At 39.6% G+C, this 22,945-nt stretch overlaps 1 protein-coding gene across 1 annotated transcript in view; it reads right to left on the reverse strand.

The window, feature by feature from the left end:
* The window catches only part of LOC124134734, a 462,484-nt gene that overhangs the window by 127,019 nt on the left and 312,520 nt on the right, over positions 1-22,945 (reverse strand). The window contains exons 62-83 of the mRNA XM_048381564.1: positions 22,576-22,830; positions 21,969-22,088; positions 21,025-21,150; positions 20,225-20,344; positions 18,885-19,022; positions 13,973-14,104; positions 13,426-13,560; positions 12,934-13,065; positions 11,715-11,849; positions 11,223-11,354; positions 10,000-10,134; positions 9,508-9,639; positions 8,285-8,419; positions 7,793-7,924; positions 6,569-6,703; positions 6,077-6,208; positions 4,853-4,987; positions 4,361-4,492; positions 3,139-3,273; positions 2,647-2,778; positions 1,424-1,558; positions 932-1,063 (exon numbers count right to left, since the gene is read on the reverse strand). Coding sequence (XP_048237521.1) covers positions 932-1,063; positions 1,424-1,558; positions 2,647-2,778; positions 3,139-3,273; positions 4,361-4,492; positions 4,853-4,987; positions 6,077-6,208; positions 6,569-6,703; positions 7,793-7,924; positions 8,285-8,419; positions 9,508-9,639; positions 10,000-10,134; positions 11,223-11,354; positions 11,715-11,849; positions 12,934-13,065; positions 13,426-13,560; positions 13,973-14,104; positions 18,885-19,022; positions 20,225-20,344; positions 21,025-21,150; positions 21,969-22,088; positions 22,576-22,830 — 3,027 coding nt within the window. The remainder of the gene's footprint in view (positions 1-931; positions 1,064-1,423; positions 1,559-2,646; positions 2,779-3,138; positions 3,274-4,360; positions 4,493-4,852; positions 4,988-6,076; positions 6,209-6,568; positions 6,704-7,792; positions 7,925-8,284; positions 8,420-9,507; positions 9,640-9,999; positions 10,135-11,222; positions 11,355-11,714; positions 11,850-12,933; positions 13,066-13,425; positions 13,561-13,972; positions 14,105-18,884; positions 19,023-20,224; positions 20,345-21,024; positions 21,151-21,968; positions 22,089-22,575; positions 22,831-22,945) is intronic.

The following is a 22,945-nucleotide window of genomic DNA, read 5'->3' on the forward strand; positions in this document are numbered from 1 at the left end:
CACACCAATATCAACATATTCCCCCAGCTATGTCATCAGGGGATATTCTGTATTGATCTTCTGTTTCCTTCAATTCATGTCTATTACAGAAATACATTGCATCAAACGTTTGGAGTCATATTCCGACTGATGATATTTATGTAATAATTGCAGGTTTAAACATAATGTCTGATGAATTGAAAGTAGCCATGCATGATAAAAGGTTTTGAAATAATCTCTTCATTCCATTAAGAACTAAAGAGAGAAAAATGTGATATGTTTGTACAGTCCGCACACATGGCGATTTTCATCGAAGTAAATTGACGTCAAACGTCTTTATGATGTCACAGCACAATTGCATCCCAGCACCTATAAGGTCACATATAACAAAAGACACATTGCCACAGGACCATGGAATTGAAAATTCGTCAACAAGGACAATTCTAATGGCAACGGTAACGGCTGGCCCTTTTATCTAAGGCACCACAGTTCGCTGTGTAGTTCGCTGTTCGCCGTGCTCTATATGTGCTTGAATACACTGTTGGTTTGAATTTCAGGTCCTCTTTCATTAAATTGTCAGCACCATACCCGTCGTGCCAGTGGGTATCACCAAAGTGTAAAACACCTTGATATAACAGAAATATTTTTCAACGGGGTACTTAACCCAACTCACTCACTTTTGTTCCTGAAAACAATAGCTTAACGTAACCTTTACGACTGAGATGCCAGATCACCTTCAGCAAATGTGTTCGATCCTAAGAAAGCATCACGTTGCAAAATTAGGTCTGTCTTGGGGCAAATGTGCGGCGGATAAAAGTGACCTGTGCATCTCTGCTTCCATACAAGCACATCTTGAAGTATTACATAAGTTGAGTGATAGCTGAGCATAAACGTGGATACTTAGTGGGTTGCGAGTTTTGGAGTTTGGTTCTGGTAAAGAAACCTGACTTACCATCACATTTGGTGGTGGTGACGTTCTTGACGTAGCCGTTGTCGCAGTTGCAGGAGAAGGAGCCTGGGGAGTTGCTACAGGTTGAGTTTGGTGTACCGCTACATTTGTGGGTGTCCTGGCACTCATCAATATCTGTCACACACGAAAGCAGGCAGTATGACGACGTTGAATGAGAAGTTATACAACATGTGGGTCTAATTGTTATCAATCTAGTGTAAGAATCATGACTTGACTTGGACAGTTGTGAAGTCAATATTTGAGTTTTATATTGTATTGTAACATTGCATGAGAAACATTATTGTATTTATCATAAAGGTTGGATTATACGTCACAATTAGACAATACCAGGGTTGTACAATAAAGGTTGTTTCAGTGATAGTAATGGTTGATACAATTAAAAGAGGAAATGCTACAATTTAAAAATGTAGAAGCTATGGTTGTAAGAGTAGCTTAGCCTTCAGTGCTATAGTTGTAGGCGATGACTTCACTTACCATCACAGCGATTAGTGGTGGTGTTCTTGAGGAAGCCTGAGCCACAATCACATCTGTAACTTCCGTCTGTGTTGTTGCAGTTGGAGTCAGCCAGTCCGGAGCAGATGGTCATGTTTGCGGTGCACTCGTTCACGTCTGACAAGTAAATAAATATAAAGTACAATTTACAGATAAAACGTATAGTATATGTTCCGTAAACTAGAAATATGATGCTTTTTTTTTAACAAAGTTGTTTACTTGAAAGAGCGGTAATGATCTTCAAAACTGGCTTGATGTACTTGAGCTTGGTTTCCACACCAATATCAACATATTCCCCCAGCTATGTCATCAGGGGATATTCTGTATTGATCTTCTGTTTCCTTCAATTCATGTCTATTACAGAAATACATTGCATCAAACGTTTGGAGTCATATTCCGACTGATGATATTTATGTAATAATTGCAGGTTTAAACATAATGTCTGATGAATTGAAAGTAGCCATGCATGATAAAAGGTTTTGAAATAATCTCTTCATTCCATTAAGAACTAAAGAGAGAAAAATGTGATATGTTTGTACAGTCCGCACACATGGCGATTTTCATCGAAGTAAATTGACGTCAAACGTCTTTATGATGTCACAGCACAATTGTATCCCAGCACCTATAAGGTCACATATAACAAAAGACACATTGCCACAGGACCATGGAATTGAAAATTCGTCAACAAGGACAATTCTAATGGCAACGGTAACGGCTGGCCCTTTTATCTAAGGCACCACAGTTCGCTGTGTAGTTCGCTGTTCGCCGTGCTCTATATGTGCTTGAATACACTGTTGGTTTGAATTTCAGGTCCTCTTTCATTAAATTGTCAGCACCATACCCGTCGTGCCAGTGGGTATCACCAAAGTGTAAAACACCTTGATATAACAGAAATATTTTTCAACGGGGTACTTAACCCAACTCACTCACTTTTGTTCCTGAAAACAATAGCTTAACGTAACCTTTACGACTGAGATGCCAGATCACCTTCAGCAAATGTGTTCGATCCTAAGAAAGCATCACGTTGCAAAATTAGGTCTGTCTTGGGGCAAATGTGCGGCGGATAAAAGTGACCTGTGCATCTCTGCTTCCATACAAGCACATCTTGAAGTATTACATAAGTTGAGTGATAGCTGAGCATAAACGTGGATACTTAGTGGGTTGCGAGTTTTGGAGTTTGGTTCTGGTAAAGAAACCTGACTTACCATCACATTTGGTGGTGGTGACGTTCTTGACGTAGCCGTTGTCGCAGTTGCAGGAGAAGGAGCCTGGGGAGTTGCTACAGGTTGAGTTTGGTGTACCGCTACATTTGTGGGTGTCCTGGCACTCATCAATATCTGTCACACACGAAAGCAGGCAGTATGACGACGTTGAATGAGAAGTTATACAACATGTGGGTCTAATTGTTATCAATCTAGTGTAAGAATCATGACTTGACTTGGACAGTTGTGAAGTCAATATTTGAGTTTTATATTGTATTGTAACATTGCATGAGAAACATTATTGTATTTATCATAAAGGTTGGATTATACGTCACAATTAGACAATACCAGGGTTGTACAATAAAGGTTGTTTCAGTGATAGTAATGGTTGATACAATTAAAAGAGGAAATGCTACAATTTAAAAATGTAGAAGCTATGGTTGTAAGAGTAGCTTAGCCTTCAGTGCTATAGTTGTAGGCGATGACTTCACTTACCATCACAGCGATTAGTGGTGGTGTTCTTGAGGAAGCCTGAGCCACAATCACATCTGTAACTTCCGTCTGTGTTGTTGCAGTTGGAGTCAGCCAGTCCGGAGCAGATGGTCATGTTTGCGGTGCACTCGTTCACGTCTGACAAGTTAATAAATATAAAGTACAATTTACAGATAAAACGTATAGTGTATGTTCCGTAAACTAGAAATATGATGCTTTTTTTTTAACAAAGTTGTTTACTTGAAAGAGCGGTAATGATCTTCAAAACTGGCTTGATGTACTTGAGCTTGGTTTCCACACCAATATCAACATATTCCCCCAGCTATGTCATCAGGGGATATTCTGTATTGATCTTCTGTTTCCTTCAATTCATGTCTATTACAGAAATACATTGCATCAAACGTTTGGAGTCATATTCCGACTGATGATATTATGTAATAATTGCAGGTTTAAACATAATGTCTGATGAATTGAAAGTAGCCATGCATGATAAAAGGTTTTGAAATAATCTCTTCATTCCATTAAGAACTAAAGAGAGAAAAATGTGATATGTTTGTACAGTCCGCACACATGGCGATTTTCATCGAAGTAAATTGACGTCAAACGTCTTTATGATGTCACAGCACAATTGTATCCCAGCACCTATAAGGTCACATATAACAAAAGACACATTGCCACAGGACCATGGAATTGAAAATTCGTCAACAAGGACAATTCTAATGGCAACGGTAACGGCTGGCCCTTTTATCTAAGGCACCACAGTTCGCTGTGTAGTTCGCTGTTCGCCGTGCTCTATATGTGCTTGAATACACTGTTGGTTTGAATTTCAGGTCCTCTTTCATTAAATTGTCAGCACCATACCCGTCGTGCCAGTGGGTATCACCAAAGTGTAAAACACCTTGATATAACAGAAATATTTTTCAACGGGGTACTTAACCCAACTCACTCACTTTTGTTCCTGAAAACAATAGCTTAACGTAACCTTTACGACTGAGATGCCAGATCACCTTCAGCAAATGTGTTCGATCCTAAGAAAGCATCACGTTGCAAAATTAGGTCTGTCTTGGGGCAAATGTGCGGCGGATAAAAGTGACCTGTGCATCTCTGCTTCCATACAAGCACATCTTGAAGTATTACATAAGTTGAGTGATAGCTGAGCATAAACGTGGATACTTAGTGGGTTGCGAGTTTTGGAGTTTGGTTCTGGTAAAGAAACCTGACTTACCATCACATTTGGTGGTGGTGACGTTCTTGACGTAGCCGTTGTCGCAGTTGCAGGAGAAGGAGCCTGGGGAGTTGCTACAGGTTGAGTTTGGTGTACCGCTACATTTGTTGGTGTCCTGGCACTCATCAATATCTGTCACACACGAAAGCAGGCAGTATGACGACGTTGAATGAGAAGTTATACAACATGTGGGTCTAATTGTTATCAATCTAGTGTAAGAATCATGACTTGACTTGGACAGTTGTGAAGTCAATATTTGAGTTTTATATTGTATTGTAACCATGCATGAGAAACATTATTGTATTTATCATAAAGGTTGGATTATACGTCACAATTAGACAATACCAGGGTTGTACAATAAAGGTTGTTTCAGTGATAGTAATGGTTGATACAATTAAAAGAGGAAATGCTACATTTTAAAAATGTAGAAGCTATGGTTGTAAGAGTAGCTTAGCCTTCAGTGCTATAGTTGTAGGCGATGACTTCACTTACCATCACAGCGATTAGTGGTGGTGTTCTTGAGGAAGCCTGAGCCACAATCACATCTGTAACTTCCGTCTGTGTTGTTGCAGTTGGAGTCAGCCAGTCCGGAGCAGATGGTCATGTTTGCGGTGCACTCGTTCACGTCTGACAAGTTAATAAATATAAAGTACAATTTACAGATAAAACGTATAGTATATGTTCCGTAAACTAGAAATATGATGCTTTTTTTTTTAACAAAGTTGTTTACTTGAAAGAGCGGTAATGATCTTCAAAACTGGCTTGATGTACTTGAGCTTGGTTTCCACACCAATATCAACATATTCCCCCAGCTATGTCATCAGGGGATATTCTGTATTGATCTTCTGTTTCCTTCAATTCATGTCTATTACAGAAATACATTGCATCAAACGTTTGGAGTCATATTCCGACTGATGATATTTATGTAATAATTGCAGGTTTAAACATAATGTCTGATGAATTGAAAGTAGCCATGCATGATAAAAGGTTTTGAAATAATCTCTTCATTCCATTAAGAACTAAAGAGAGAAAAATGTGATATGTTTGTACAGTCCGCACACATGGCGATTTTCATCGAAGTAAATTGACGTCAAACGTCTTTATGATGTCACAGCACAATTGTATCCCAGCACCTATAAGGTCACATATAACAAAAGACACATTGCCACAGGACCATGGAATTGAAAATTCGTCAACAAGGACAATTCTAATGGCAACGGTAACGGCTGGCCCTTTTATCTAAGGCACCACAGTTCGCTGTGTAGTTCGCTGTTCGCCGTGCTCTATATGTGCTTGAATACACTGTTGGTTTGAATTTCAGGTCCTCTTTCATTAAATTGTCAGCACCATACCCGTCGTGCCAGTGGGTATCACCAAAGTGTAAAACACCTTGATATAACAGAAATATTTTTCAACGGGGTACTTAACCCAACTCACTCACTTTTGTTCCTGAAAACAATAGCTTAACGTAACCTTTACGACTGAGATGCCAGATCACCTTCAGCAAATGTGTTCGATCCTAAGAAAGCATCACGTTGCAAAATTAGGTCTGTCTTGGGGCAAATGTGCGGCGGATAAAAGTGACCTGTGCATCTCTGCTTCCATACAAGCACATCTTGAAGTATTACATAAGTTGAGTGATAGCTGAGCATAAACGTGGATACTTAGTGGGTTGCGAGTTTTGGAGTTTGGTTCTGGTAAAGAAACCTGACTTACCATCACATTTGGTGGTGGTGACGTTCTTGACGTAGCCGTTGTCGCAGTTGCAGGAGAAGGAGCCTGGGGAGTTGCTACAGGTTGAGTTTGGTGTACCGCTACATTTGTTGGTGTCCTGGCACTCATCAATATCTGTCACACACGAAAGCAGGCAGTATGACGACGTTGAATGAGAAGTTATACAACATGTGGGTCTAATTGTTATCAATCTAGTGTAAGAATCATGACTTGACTTGGACAGTTGTGAAGTCAATATTTGAGTTTTATATTGTATTGTAACCATGCATGAGAAACATTATTGTATTTATCATAAAGGTTGGATTATACGTCACAATTAGACAATACCAGGGTTGTACAATAAAGGTTGTTTCAGTGATAGTAATGGTTGATACAATTAAAAGAGGAAATGCTACATTTTAAAAATGTAGAAGCTATGGTTGTAAGAGTAGCTTAGCCTTCAGTGCTATAGTTGTAGGCGATGACTTCACTTACCATCACAGCGATTAGTGGTGGTGTTCTTGAGGAAGCCTGAGCCACAATCACATCTGTAACTTCCGTCTGTGTTGTTGCAGTTGGAGTCAGCCAGTCCGGAGCAGATGGTCATGTTTGCGGTGCACTCGTTCACGTCTGACAAGTTAATAAATATAAAGTACAATTTACAGATAAAACGTATAGTATATGTTCCGTAAACTAGAAATATGATGCTTTTTTTTTTAACAAAGTTGTTTACTTGAAAGAGCGGTAATGATCTTCAAAACTGGCTTGATGTACTTGAGCTTGGTTTCCACACCAATATCAACATATTCCCCCAGCTATGTCATCAGGGGATATTCTGTATTGATCTTCTGTTTCCTTCAATTCATGTCTATTACAGAAATACATTGCATCAAACGTTTGGAGTCATATTCCGACTGATGATATTTATGTAATAATTGCAGGTTTAAACATAATGTCTGATGAATTGAAAGTAGCCATGCATGATAAAAGGTTTTGAAATAATCTCTTCATTCCATTAAGAACTAAAGAGAGAAAAATGTGATATGTTTGTACAGTCCGCACACATGGCGATTTTCATCGAAGTAAATTGACGTCAAACGTCTTTATGATGTCACAGCACAATTGCATCCCAGCACCTATAAGGTCACATATAACAAAAGACACATTGCCACAGGACCATGGAATTGAAAATTCGTCAACAAGGACAATTCTAATGGCAACGGTAACGGCTGGCCCTTTTATCTAAGGCACCACAGTTCGCTGTGTAGTTCGCTGTTCGCCGTGCTCTATATGTGCTTGAATACACTGTTGGTTTGAATTTCAGGTCCTCTTTCATTAAATTGTCAGCACCATACCCGTCGTGCCAGTGGGTATCACCAAAGTGTAAAACACCTTGATATAACAGAAATATTTTTCAACGGGGTACTTAACCCAACTCACTCACTTTTGTTCCTGAAAACAATAGCTTAACGTAACCTTTACGACTGAGATGCCAGATCACCTTCAGCAAATGTGTTCGATCCTAAGAAAGCATCACGTTGCAAAATTAGGTCTGTCTTGGGGCAAATGTGCGGCGGATAAAAGTGACCTGTGCATCTCTGCTTCCATACAAGCACATCTTGAAGTATTACATAAGTTGAGTGATAGCTGAGCATAAACGTGGATACTTAGTGGGTTGCGAGTTTTGGAGTTTGGTTCTGGTAAAGAAACCTGACTTACCATCACATTTGGTGGTGGTGACGTTCTTGACGTAGCCGTTGTCGCAGTTGCAGGAGAAGGAGCCTGGGGAGTTGCTACAGGTTGAGTTTGGTGTACCGCTACATTTGTTGGTGTCCTGGCACTCATCAATATCTGTCACACACGAAAGCAGGCAGTATGACGACGTTGAATGAGAAGTTATACAACATGTGGGTCTAATTGTTATCAATCTAGTGTAAGAATCATGACTTGACTTGGACAGTTGTGAAGTCAATATTTGAGTTTTATATTGTATTGTAACCATGCATGAGAAACATTATTGTATTTATCATAAAGGTTGGATTATACGTCACAATTAGACAATACCAGGGTTGTACAATAAAGGTTGTTTCAGTGATAGTAATGGTTGATACAATTAAAAGAGGAAATGCTACATTTTAAAAATGTAGAAGCTATGGTTGTAAGAGTAGCTTAGCCTTCAGTGCTATAGTTGTAGGCGATGACTTCACTTACCATCACAGCGATTAGTGGTGGTGTTCTTGAGGAAGCCTGAGCCACAATCACATCTGTAACTTCCGTCTGTGTTGTTGCAGTTGGAGTCAGCCAGTCCGGAGCAGATGGTCATGTTTGCGGTGCACTCGTTCACGTCTGACAAGTTAATAAATATAAAGTACAATTTACAGATAAAACGTATAGTATATGTTCCGTAAACTAGAAATATGATGCTTTTTTTTTAACAAAGTTGTTTACTTGAAAGAGCGGTAATGATCTTCAAAACTGGCTTGATGTACTTGAGCTTGGTTTCCACACCAATATCAACATATTCCCCCAGCTATGTCATCAGGGGATATTCTGTATTGATCTTCTGTTTCCTTCAATTCATGTCTATTACAGAAATACATTGCATCAAACGTTTGGAGTCATATTCCGACTGATGATATTTATGTAATAATTGCAGGTTTAAACATAATGTCTGATGAATTGAAAGTAGCCATGCATGATAAAAGGTTTTGAAATAATCTCTTCATTCCATTAAGAACTAAAGAGAGAAAAATGTGATATGTTTGTACAGTCCGCACACATGGCGATTTTCATCGAAGTAAATTGACGTCAAACGTCTTTATGATGTCACAGCACAATTGCATCCCAGCACCTATAAGGTCACATATAACAAAAGACACATTGCCACAGGACCATGGAATTGAAAATTCGTCAACAAGGACAATTCTAATGGCAACGGTAACGGCTGGCCCTTTTATCTAAGGCACCACAGTTCGCTGTGTAGTTCGCTGTTCGCCGTGCTCTATATGTGCTTGAATACACTGTTGGTTTGAATTTCAGGTCCTCTTTCATTAAATTGTCAGCACCATACCCGTCGTGCCAGTGGGTATCACCAAAGTGTAAAACACCTTGATATAACAGAAATATTTTTCAACGGGGTACTTAACCCAACTCACTCACTTTTGTTCCTGAAAACAATAGCTTAACGTAACCTTTACGACTGAGATGCCAGATCACCTTCAGCAAATGTGTTCGATCCTAAGAAAGCATCACGTTGCAAAATTAGGTCTGTCTTGGGGCAAATGTGCGGCGGATAAAAGTGACCTGTGCATCTCTGCTTCCATACAAGCACATCTTGAAGTATTACATAAGTTGAGTGATAGCTGAGCATAAACGTGGATACTTAGTGGGTTGCGAGTTTTGGAGTTTGGTTCTGGTAAAGAAACCTGACTTACCATCACATTTGGTGGTGGTGACGTTCTTGACGTAGCCGTTGTCGCAGTTGCAGGAGAAGGAGCCTGGGGAGTTGCTACAGGTTGAGTTTGGTGTACCGCTACATTTGTTGGTGTCCTGGCACTCATCAATATCTGTCACACACGAAAGCAGGCAGTATGACGACGTTGAATGAGAAGTTATACAACATGTGGGTCTAATTGTTATCAATCTAGTGTAAGAATCATGACTTGACTTGGACAGTTGTGAAGTCAATATTTGAGTTTTATATTGTATTGTAACCATGCATGAGAAATATTATTGTATTTATCATAAAGGTTGGATTATACGTCACAATTAGACAATACCAGGGTTGTACAATAAAGGTTGTTTCAGTGATAGTAATGGTTGATACAATTAAAAGAGGAAATGCTACATTTTAAAAATGTAGAAGCTATGGTTGTAAGAGTAGCTTAGCCTTCAGTGCTATAGTTGTAGGCGATGACTTCACTTACCATCACAGCGATTAGTGGTGGTGTTCTTGAGGAAGCCTGAGCCACAATCACATCTGTAACTTCCGTCTGTGTTGTTGCAGTTGGAGTCAGCCAGTCCGGAGCAGATGGTCATGTTTGCGGTGCACTCGTTCACGTCTGACAAGTTAATAAATATAAAGTACAATTTACAGATAAAACGTATAGTATATGTTCCGTAAACTAGAAATATGATGCTTTTTTTTTAACAAAGTTGTTTACTTGAAAGAGCGGTAATGATCTTCAAAACTGGCTTGATGTACTTGAGCTTGGTTTCCACACCAATATCAACATATTCCCCCAGCTATGTCATCAGGGGATATTCTGTATTGATCTTCTGTTTCCTTCAATTCATGTCTATTACAGAAATACATTGCATCAAACGTTTGGAGTCATATTCCGACTGATGATATTTATGTAATAATTGCAGGTTTAAACATAATGTCTGATGAATTGAAAGTAGCCATGCATGATAAAAGGTTTTGAAATAATCTCTTCATTCCATTAAGAACTAAAGAGAGAAAAATGTGATATGTTTGTACAGTCCGCACACATGGCGATTTTCATCGAAGTAAATTGACGTCAAACGTCTTTATGATGTCACAGCACAATTGCATCCCAGCACCTATAAGGTCACATATAACAAAAGACACATTGCCACAGGACCATGGAATTGAAAATTCGTCAACAAGGACAATTCTAATGGCAACGGTAACGGCTGGCCCTTTTATCTAAGGCACCACAGTTCGCTGTGTAGTTCGCTGTTCGCCGTGCTCTATATGTGCTTGAATACACTGTTGGTTTGAATTTCAGGTCCTCTTTCATTAAATTGTCAGCACCATACCCGTCGTGCCAGTGGGTATCACCAAAGTGTAAAACACCTTGATATAACAGAAATATTTTTCAACGGGGTACTTAACCCAACTCACTCACTTTTGTTCCTGAAAACAATAGCTTAACGTAACCTTTACGACTGAGATGCCAGATCACCTTCAGCAAATGTGTTCGATCCTAAGAAAGCATCACGTTGCAAAATTAGGTCTGTCTTGGGGCAAATGTGCGGCGGATAAAAGTGACCTGTGCATCTCTGCTTCCATACAAGCACATCTTGAAGTATTACATAAGTTGAGTGATAGCTGAGCATAAACGTGGATACTTAGTGGGTTGCGAGTTTTGGAGTTTGGTTCTGGTAAAGAAACCTGACTTACCATCACATTTGGTGGTGGTGACGTTCTTGACGTAGCCGTTGTCGCAGTTGCAGGAGAAGGAGCCTGGGGAGTTGCTACAGGTTGAGTTTGGTGTACCGCTACATTTGTTGGTGTCCTGGCACTCATCAATATCTGTCACACACGAAAGCAGGCAGTATGACGACGTTGAATGAGAAGTTATACAGCATGTGGGTCTAATTGTTATCAATCTAGTGTAAGAATCATGACTTGACTTGGACAGTTGTGAAGTCAATATTTGAGTTTTATATTGTATTGTAACCATGCATGAGAAACATTATTGTATTTATCATAAAGGTTGGATTATACGTCACAATTAGACAATACCAGGGTTGTACAATAAAGGTTGTTTCAGTGATAGTAATGGTTGATACAATTAAAAGAGGAAATGCTACATTTTAAAAATGTAGAAGCTATGGTTGTAAGAGTAGCTTAGCCTTCAGTGCTATAGTTGTAGGCGATGACTTCACTTACCATCACAGCGATTAGTGGTGGTGTTCTTGAGGAAGCCTGAGCCACAATCACATCTGTAACTTCCGTCTGTGTTGTTGCAGTTGGAGTCAGCCAGTCCGGAGCAGATGGTCATGTTTGCGGTGCACTCGTTCACGTCTGACAAGTTAATAAATATAAAGTACAATTTACAGATAAAACGTATAGTATATGTTCCGTAAACTAGAAATATGATGCTTTTTTTTTAACAAAGTTGTTTACTTGAAAGAGCGGTAATGATCTTCAAAACTGGCTTGATGTACTTGAGCTTGGTTTCCACACCAATATCAACATATTCCCCCAGCTATGTCATCAGGGGATATTCTGTATTGATCTTCTGTTTCCTTCAATTCATGTCTATTACAGAAATACATTGCATCAAACGTTTGGAGTCATATTCCGACTGATGATATTATGTAATAATTGCAGGTTTAAACATAATGTCTGATGAATTGAAAGTAACCATGCATGATAAAAGGTTTTGAAATAATCTCTTCATTCCATTAAGAACTAAAGAGAGAAAAATGTGATATGTTTGTACAGTCCGCACACATGGCGATTTTCATCGAAGTAAATTGACGTCAAACGTCTTTATGATGTCACAGCACAATTGCATCCCAGCACCTATAAGGTCACATATTACAAAAGACACATTGCCACAGGACCATGGAATTGAAAATTCGTCAACAAGGACAATTCTAATGGCAACGGTAACGGCTGGCCCTTTTATCTAAGGCACCACAGTTCGCTGTGTAGTTCGCTGTTCGCCGTGCTCTATATGTGCTTGAATACACTGTTGGTTTGAATTTCAGGTCCTCTTTCATTAAATTGTCAGCACCATACCCGTGCCAGTGGGTATCTCCAAAGTGTAAAACACCTTGATATAACAGAAATATTTTTCAACGGGGTACTTAACCCAACTCACTCACTTTTGTTCCTGAAAACAATAGCTTAACGTAACCTTTACGACTGAGATGCCAGATCACCTTCAGCAAATGTGTTCGATCCTAAGAAAGCATCACGTTGCAAAATTAGGTCTGTCTTGGGGCAAATGTGCGGCGGATAAAAGTGACCTGTGCATCTCTGCTTCCATACAAGCACATCTTGAAGTATTACATAAGTTGAGTGATAGCTGAGCATAAACGTGGATACTTAGTGGGTTGCGAGTTTTGGAGTTTGGTTCTGGTAAAGAAACCTGACTTACCATCACATTTGGTGGTGGTGACGTTCTTGACGTAGCCGTTGTCGCAGTTGCAGGAGAAGGAGCCTGGGGAGTTGCTGCAGGTTGAGTTTGGTGTACCGCTACATTTGTGGGTGTCCTGGCACTCATCAATATCTGTCACACACGAAAGCAGGCAGTATGACGACGTTGAATGAGAAGTTATACAACATGTGGGTCTAATTGTTATCAATCTAGTGTAAGAATCATGACTTGACTTGGACAGTTGTGAAGTCAATATTTGAGTTTTATATTGTATTGTAACCATGCATGAGAAACATTATTGTATTTATCATAAAGGTTGGATTATACGTCACAATTAGACAATACCAGGGTTGTACAATAAAGGTTGTTTCAGTGATAGTAATGGTTGATACAATTAAAAGAGGAAATGCTACATTTTAAAAATGTAGAAGCTATGGTTGTAAGAGTAGCTTAGCCTTCAGTGCTATAATTGTAGGCGATGACTTCACTTACCATCACAGCGATTGGTGGTGGTGTTCTTGAGGAAGCCTGAGCCACAATCACATCTGTAACTTCCGTCTGTGTTGTTGCAGTTGGAATTGATCAGTCCGGAGCAGATGGTCATGTTTGCGGTGCACTCGTTCACGTCTGACAAGTTAATAAAATATAAAGTACAATTTACAGATAAAACGTATAGTATATGTTCCGTAAACTAGAAATATGATGCTTTTTTTTAACAAAGTTGTTTACTTGAAAGAGCGGTAATGATCTTCAAAACTGGCTTGATGTACTTGAGCTTGGTTTCCACACCAATATCAACATATTCCCCCAGCTATGTCATCAGGGGATATTCTGTATTGATCTTCTGTTTCCTTAACCACTGCTGGATTATGACTCCCCAACAATGAGAAGATCAATATGGAGATTGAACAATAAAATAATTCGGTCCATGTAAACCACATTAGACTTTGCTTCTTTACACCATTATGCAAGGGTGAGGGAGTGTGTGGGTGTATTGGGAGAATTAATTTTAAGCGAATTTCAGAAGTTCCAGACTTACCATCACATTTGTTTGTGGAGGCGTTCTTGACGTAACCGCTGTCGCAGTCGCAGGCAAAGCCGCCGACAGAATTCCTACAGGTAGAGTTTGGTGTCCCGCTACAGGTGCTTATGTCCCGGCATTCATCCGTATCTGTCACACAATCAAGCAGTCAGTTAGGCGGATGTTGAATGCGAAAATATACATGAAAAACTACGTGCAAATGCATTCAAACTTGTGTAAGAACCATGATATGATCCGTGAAGTATAATGTTATGGCCGTCAAACTTTGTGTTTTACTTTCTTCATAATCATGGATAAGAAAAATAATTTTTTTTATCTTAAAGGATATGTTAATATGCAGACATTATGGTCAATGTTAGAAGTTGCTACTTGTAACAAAGAATATTCTTCATACATAAGAGTGTATGATAAGTTGTAGGTGAGGTGAGGTGAAATAGGGTTTAATGTCACTTTCATGAATATTGCACGTGCGTGTGTGTGTGTGTGTGTGTGTGTTTGTGTGTGTGTGTGTGTGTTTGTGTGTGTGTGTGTGTGTGTGTGTGTGTGTGTGTGTGTGTGTGTGTGTTGTTGTTGTTTTTGTGTGTGTGTGTTTTTGTGTGTGTGTTTTTGTGTGTGTGTGTGTGTGTGTGTGTGTGTGTGTCTGCTTTTACTATTCCGGCCTTATGCTGATTTTATAGTGCTAGCCCACTGAGATACCATACCACGCCGCGGTGTAACATGAAAACACAGTATACTGACTCCGAGCTGACCGGTCCTTTTTTTAGCCACTTAGAAAAAGAGACTCAGAAGAGTGCGTGACTCAATTCGGCAATATTTCAGCCATGTCGGGACTGTATAAGCAGATCGTACATGAGTTGATTGTAATATTGAATATTACAACGTGCTATAGTGACAGATAACTGTATTGCTTTTTAAAGAAGAAGCAACAGTTTTTTGGTTACATGTTGCAGTAATATGTAATAGATACTCTATTCTCGGAGTAGATGCAGTTTTAGACGATGATTCACAGGATTTATTTGCAGTTACAACAGTTACACGTTTTGATACAACTACACTACAACTTAAGGAGTTAGTTTTTAGTTTAATCAAGATTAAGAAGGTATAGAAGAAGACGACGATGAAGAAGATGAAGATGATGATGGAGACAATGAAGATGGTAAAAGAGAACGCGATAAAGAAGAGATAAAGAAGAAGGAATAGGAGAAGATGAAGGAGATGAAGAAGAATATAATTTAATTGATGAACATGATAAAATGAGAAGTGGAAGATGATGAAAAAAGATGACGAAGACTAAAAGTAATGATGAAAATGACAAAATAAGAAGAAGATGATGGAGAAGGTGAAGAAGATACAAACGGAGAAGAAGATGATTGACAAGAAGAAGAAAAATGAGAAGATGAAGAAGATGATAAGATGATGGAAAAGCAGAAAAATACGATGATGATGAGGAAGAAGATAAGAAGAACAAGATGAAGATGAAGAATGAGATGACGATGACGAAGAAGGCGATGAAGAAGATAGGAAGGTGAAAAAAGCAAAAGCAGAAATTGCTGATGAAGGAGAACAGGATAAGGAGATGAAGATAATAAAAAGATGATAAAGATGATAAAAATGAGAAGACGAAGAAGCTAAGAAGGTGAAAAAGAAGGCGAATAAGATTAAAATGAAGACGATAGAAAAGACATATCAGATGAAGATAAGAGTGAGTGAGTGAGTGAGTGAGTTGGGTTTAACGCCGCTTTTAACAGTATTCCAGTTAGATCACGGCGTATCAGTTAAATGTGTGAGGAAAGCCCGAAGTGATGCAGGTCTCAGACGTTTACCACTTCGTTGAAACCCAAAATCGGTGCGACCGGGGTTTTGAACCCATAATCATAGGTTTCTGGCATGCCCATGCAACTCTGCACAGCGAATCACGGCACCTTAGACGACTGGGCAACCCGTGTCACCAGATGAAGATAAGAAGATGATGATGAACCAGAAGACGAGAAGGAGGAAATGAAGCAGAGGACTTTGTCGGAGATAGGTTGATGAAAAAAAAGAGAAGATAAAGCAGAAGAAGATGATGCAGAAGAACATGAGTGAGTGAGTTTTGTTTAACGCCGCTTTTAACAGTATTCCAGTTATATCGCGGCGTCAGAAGAACATGATGAAAGGAAGATGAAAAAGATAATGAAAGAAAATGAAGGAAAGGATGAAAATGAAAAAAAATTGAGAACATGAAGAAGAAGACGATACTGAATAAAAGAATAATAATTTGAAAAAGAAAATATAGATGAAGAAAAGAAGATAAGAAGAAAGAGAAGATGATTAAGAAGAATATGAAAAATGATGACATGAAGAAGATGACGCACACAGTTAGAAGGTAAAAAAAAGAACATGATAAATTGATGATGATCAATGAGAAAATTAGAAGATAATGGTAAATGACGAGACGATGCTGATGAAAAATATGAAAAATGACAAATGATGAAGAAAATGAGAAGGTGAGAAAGAAAGTGAAGAAGATGACAAAAAAGAAGAGATGAATAAGAAGATGGGGAAACGAGAAGAAAATGAAGAAATGAGACGATGCTGAGGAAGGAGAACAATAGAAAGGAGAAGAAGGTGATGACCAAGAAGATAAAACGAACAAGAGGAAGTTAAAAGAGAAGAAGAAGATGAAGAAAAAGACGAAGATGATGAAATACAAAATGAACAAAAAGAAGGAAACGATCAAATAGAAGAAGAAGATACGAAGATGATGATGAAGAAGATGACGAAAGAGAAGTATGAGAAGGTGATGAAGACTATAGAAAAGGAAAAGGAGATGGAGATAAGAAGATGAAAATGAAAACGAGGATGAACATGAAGATGAAAAGATGAAGAAGAAGATGAGAAGGTGAAAAAGAAGAAGCTGATGACCACGAAGATGATGCAAAAAATGAGAAGATTTTGAAAACAAAATATGAAGGAGGAGATAATGATGGAGAAGATAAGAATGAGTAGAAGAAGTGAAAAGGGAGAAGACCAAGAAGATGATGATGAAGAAGACAAAGAAGACATACACAAGAGAAGATGAAGATAAGAAGCAAATGATGAAGAGGAAAAGAAAATGATAAAAAACAAGAAGACGAAAAATATAAGATGAACAATATGACGTAGAAAATCACGAGGTGAAAAAAGACGATGAAAATGCTGAGGAATAAGGAGATGGAAAAGGAGAAGTGAGAAGGCGACGATGAAGAAGGATGAACAAGATGAAAAAATTAAAGATGAGGAAGATAATATGAAAGTGAAAAAAAGATGTCAATGAAGAAGAAGATGAGATGAATGAGGAGATGAAAAAGGAGAAGAACATAATAAGAAGATGGACCGTGAAGAAGAAGGAGATGACGATGATGAAAGAAATTAAAAAAGATTAAGAATAGATGATGATGATGATGATGAGGAGGAGGAGGAGGAGGAGGATGAGGAGGAGGAGGACCATGAAGACGATACAATTTAAAAAAAAGAGAAATAAGGAAACGATTAAATAGGGGAATGTAAAGACAAGAAGAAGATGACGAAGAAGAGTATAAAAAATGAAAAAAACGATTAAAAATGAAGCAGAAGAATATGAGAAGGTGATGAACAAGATAGAAGAGGAAAATGATATGAAAATAAAACGATTATGAACAAGAAGATGAAAACTGAGAAGATTAAGAAGACGACGAGAAGGTGAAAAAGATGAAGAAGCTTATGACGGTTAAGATGATTCTAGAAGATGATGAAGGAGAAGAAGATAAGAATCAGATGATGAAGAAAAGAAAAATATAAGGACGATGATGAGGGTAAAGAAAAAGGTGCAGATGATGATAAAGTAGATGATTAAGATGCATATTAAAAAGAAAGAGAAAGAAGAAAACGAATGAGAAGATAAAAAGAAGAAGATGGAAATAAGAAGCAGATGACGAAGAAGATGATGAAGAACATAAAAAATGAGAAGATGAGTCTTGTAAAGACTAAAGAGGAGAAGATGATGAGGACTTAGGGAGATGGAAATGGGAAGAAACTGAGAAAATGATGAATAAGAAGATAAAGGAGAGGGTGATGATGAAAAAGGTGATGAAGATAAACAAAACAAAGGAAGGAGAAAAAATGACGATGAAGAAGGTGGTGATTTAGAAAAAGAAAAAGAAAAAGATGTGAAGTAAACTATGAAGAAGGTGGTGGTAAAGAATAATAGTGATAATAGGATGATGACGTTAAATGAGAAGATGAAAAAGAAGAAGACGAAGAAAATGAAGGAGAAGGAGAAGAAAGATGAAGAAGAAAACGTACAAATCAGGTATGGCGATAAAATATTGATAAAAAGTATACAATGTCAGTCCATATAGCCCATGATACACATGGCATTTATACAAATTTGCTTAATGGACAAGATGTATATATCAATTAAAATACAGATTCATAACATTTAATTTTACTTAGGATAAGGTGGGGTTAAAGCGAAAGCTTGTGTTTTCTTTGCTGAAACATTTAGGATAGTAATGTGGCAGGGGGTTTAATAGACGTACGGTCTAGTACAGATGCGTGGGTCTACGCTCTCTGTTTGTCTAAATGTTTCCTAACGGAACTATAAATGCACCTACTGAGGTGAACTGTGTCACAGCGTGGTATTCTTACGTCACCAATGCAAAGATTGTGTTTAAAGGGAGACTTTGCTCTAGGTGCCCATGTTGAGTTCTTGGTGTGAAACAGAATATTCTCTTATAAAACTTGTACCCGGTAGGATGAGGCGGTAATGTCCTTACTCCTCAAACACGTCGGTCCGTATTTACAAAGTGGACATAAGTAACTCTATGAAGAAATGGGGAAGTTCTGGTGATATCAAGTTTCAGGTGTGAGGTTACGGTAGAACGTGGTAATTGCCCCAGAAACCACCTACCCAAGCACGTGACGCCGTCACTCTGGAGTTTGGAGCCATTGTTACAAACGCACTCATAGCCGCCGCCATTCGGTTTGTTGTTGCAGGTGGCGCCACCTTTCGCGCAAGGATCCGTTCCTACTGCGCACTCGTCCGCATCTGAATGTAACATGACAGCATTTCAATTTCACGAATGTTAAATGTGCTGAATTTGAAAGCATGATGTTGTAGTTTCCGTAGTTTGACGTTAAACGCATTCAGTACTTGTGAAATACAGCGCATAAAAAGAAGTGCACTACACGATCATATAACAAGACACTGCAACACAACCGGGTATGAAACAGTGTTCAGCAGAGTACCACTATGTAGCAGATAATCTGATGGACATATGTATGGGAACGTCTGAAATGTCGTACACCATCACTACAAAATCCATTATCAGTAGTTAACCTATCACGTTATTAAAACATTTCACTGATTGACTCTTTTCGTAACGACGAAACATTATTTCTGACAACACATCTGTGTGTTCCCCTTTTTCCATCAGCCAGAGTGAGTGAGGGTGGACAAGACGTCTAAAACGCCGGAATACGCTGTGTAAAGTTGCAACGTTTAGTCGTGCCGGAATCTAGTGTTCGTGGGTTCGAAATCGGGCTGATTATGCCCGTGCCTCTGGGTTTCACCAAAGTGATCTGCATGCATGTTGTTGGTCTTTCTCTCCCATTCATCTGACGTAAGGTAACTGAAATGCTCTGAAACGACGTTGAACATACCTCACTCACTCACTTTCAGTTTGAAAAAAAAGAAACTGTGCGTGGGATAGTAAGGCGCACTTGTTTATTGGCGTTATTGCCGTTTGTTTTGTATTGCAGTATTCCGGCAATTTCACGGAGGGGGACACCAGAAATGCGCTTTACACATTGTACCCACGTGGGGAATCAAACCTGGGCCTTTGGTGTGACGAGTCGAGCTAGAACACGACTGGTCTAGTGGTTTACGACGCGTCACGTCGCTTCCCTATTGCTAGCCTTGCTGATCCCCTGAAAGTAATTGCAGAACCCCGAATGATAATGAATAAAACCAAACTCACTCACTCACTCAGTCTGTTCCGTCCTTAACATAAATAGATATCAGTGCATCGTTCAACCCATACACCCCCGGAGCAAAAGGGAATATAACAGAAGGAATAAATATAAGTGTCAACAGGGAAAACTCAACGGTAGAAACACTAAACTGAATCTATCGTAGTTGTCCGATGTTCGATCACGAACGTTGCTACTACTTTGTTTTGTTTATCCGGCATATTGGTCAATCCGACATAATCATAGGCAACCGATCATGACTGTATTTGTAGAACTCACCAACGCAGAGTGTTGAGTTGGAAGGGTCCTCCTTGAACCCGCTGTTGCAGAAGCAGGACTCGTTCCCCTGATCCACCTGGCATCCTTGTTCACATTGAAGAATCGTACACACGGTCGTCGCTGTAAAACAAGCGTGTGTGGTAAGGTGAGCGAACATTAAGACGGGCTTATGTAAAAGAAGAAATGAGATGAGCAACTGTGACTCTGCATATGCCATGACGCGTTTGAAGTGTGTGCGTGTGCATGTGCGTGTGCGTGTGCGTGTGCGTGTGCGTGTGCGTGTGCGTGTGTGTTTATTTATTAACGCCGCTCACAGACATATATAACTGTAAATAATAAAGTCTGGACCAGACAGTCCAGTGATCGATATTGTGAGCAACGATCACGCCTTATGAAACGTACAGTGAATTATGAACCTGAATATTTTCCTGACACCATTCCATCTCCTAAACATGGGATTGAAGGAAGGGTTAAAATGAGCCATGACGCTGAACGCTTGTATAACGTTGCAGCGTAAAGGCGGGACTCGAGGAAGAGATAAGCGAAATTTGACGCCGAACCTGGCCATGACGCCATAACATAAGCATAGGTTTGCAAGAAGGAATAAGGTGGGCATTGACGCTGAACGATTCTATGACACAATTACATTAAAAGGATAAGGCGACCAACTGCGCTGAACATTGGGGTGGGATAGTACGTGCTCTATATAATCGTGCGTGGGTCACAGTACCAGATGAGCTATGTTAAAGGTCCAGTGTTTTATTGGATAGAAGTCACATTTGTGGCCATGGATCACTGACCTACACATGAGCGTCTGTCGCTAGCCTGGAGCAGGAAGCCAGGCCGACAGCTGCATGCATACCCCCCAACAGTGTTCCTGCAGATGTGCTGGCAGTCGTCCTTCCCGGTCTCACACTCGTCTACATCTGTAACAACAACAACAACAACAACAACGTCAACACATGTCACCATCGGTTGTGGGGTAGCCTAGTGGTTAAAGCGCTGGCTCGCCACGCCGAAGACTCGGGTTCGATTCCCAAAATGGGTATATCTTTTGTGTGCCCCGCGGAGATATTGCTAAAATTGGTGCAAAACCATTCAAACTGAACGTCAACAATTTACAGTCTTCTATTGTGTATTCATATTTTTCAAGAAAACGAGCAAGAAAACAAACTAGTAACATTCTGTTTACAAACACTATTTTTTCATGCACATAATTTTGCTAGCAGAGCTGGAAGCTAGTCGCTCAACAAATTCTGTTATTATTTTATTTTTATACAGATTAAATAAATAAATGCAGCTAAGAGAGTCGGGGTGATCTTGGCACAGTGAGGCTGGTTTGGCTCATCGTCAGATCAAGGCCTAGTTATCGGGGGAATGTGAAGACTCCGCAACACTGCAGCCTTCTGCATTACCCAGATTGTCAGAAGGGCTGTATTCCTGGCAGCAAACCCGGGTTCTCTCCCAATGTCAGTCAACAGATTGGGAGGTACCAAACCTAAGGCACCGAGAACAATGGGGAGTGGGACAAGATGATTTCGAAAACCATTTGCTATGTTTTTCCTGTATCTTGTCAAACATATCAGTATCAAAAGGGGCCGAACATGATTTAATTTTTAGTAGTAGTAGTAGTAGTAATAGTAGTAGTAGTAGAAGTAGTAGTAGTATTGTTTGATGTGAGCAAGCTCTGGTTGTCCACATAATGATGCCAGTAGACCTAGTGCGAGGTCCTGCTATCACTGACCTCTACATGTATCCGCCGTCCTAACGAAGCCATCGCTGCACTCGCAGACAAACGAGCCTTCACTGTTCACGCATTTCTGGTCACATGTATTCAATGCTGTTTCATCACATTCGTTGATATCTGAATATATAAACATACAAGATCATCAATGACATATGGTACACGGGGTCGGGTGAGTGAACTGGTCTGCATGTTGTCATCCACCAAAAGCAACAACTAAAGGGATTAACAATTAAAGTCAATGAGCAGATGTTTTAATGCCATATGTTTAGTCTGACAATGAACGTCATTAATGAGTTAATGAGATGCAATGTCTGTGTCTCAATCGATTTTTTGAATTTCCGTTTGAGTACCGATTAAACTGTCAGAAATATGATGTCCCTAAAATTCAAACTTCTTTATCTTCTCCTTCAATCATATATCGTACGTTTGACGTAGAAGGCAGTGTTACCTAACAGTGCTAGAAGAAAGAGATCACCTAGAATTCGTAACGGGAGATTCTATATTAATTAACCGATAATCCCTCTAATCGATACGAATAATTTGTCAAAAGGAAAACAGAAAAGCACTATTTGTCAAAGCTTTGTTTACTCTAACGTCGTCTCACCGTTGCAGGTGTTGGTGATGTTGTTGAGCCTGTAGCCGGTCCTGCACACGCATCTATAGGAACCAGGATTGTTGACACAGTCGGAGTTCTGCGGACACACGGCCCCTTGTACACACTCGTTCATGTCCTGATCGCACCTCAGCCCCAACCACCCGTCCAGACACTGGCATCCCCCCTTTGAATCGCAGGTGGAAGCGCCCACGCCACACCCACACTCGTTGGCACATCCCTGCCCCCAGTGTTGGTCATCGCACTCTGAACAAGAAACAGCATGTGACACCTGGATGTTCTGTTCAAGCCAGATACAGGGACGTTGCTCGGGGCATTGTTAATGTAAGCAGAAATGTGACAGTACTTTTAATCAAACACT

Source organism: Haliotis rufescens, unplaced genomic scaffold, assembly GCF_023055435.1.
Source record: "Haliotis rufescens isolate VD_foot unplaced genomic scaffold, xgHalRufe1.0.p SCAF_4, whole genome shotgun sequence".
NCBI lineage: Eukaryota > Metazoa > Mollusca > Gastropoda > Lepetellida > Haliotidae > Haliotis > Haliotis rufescens.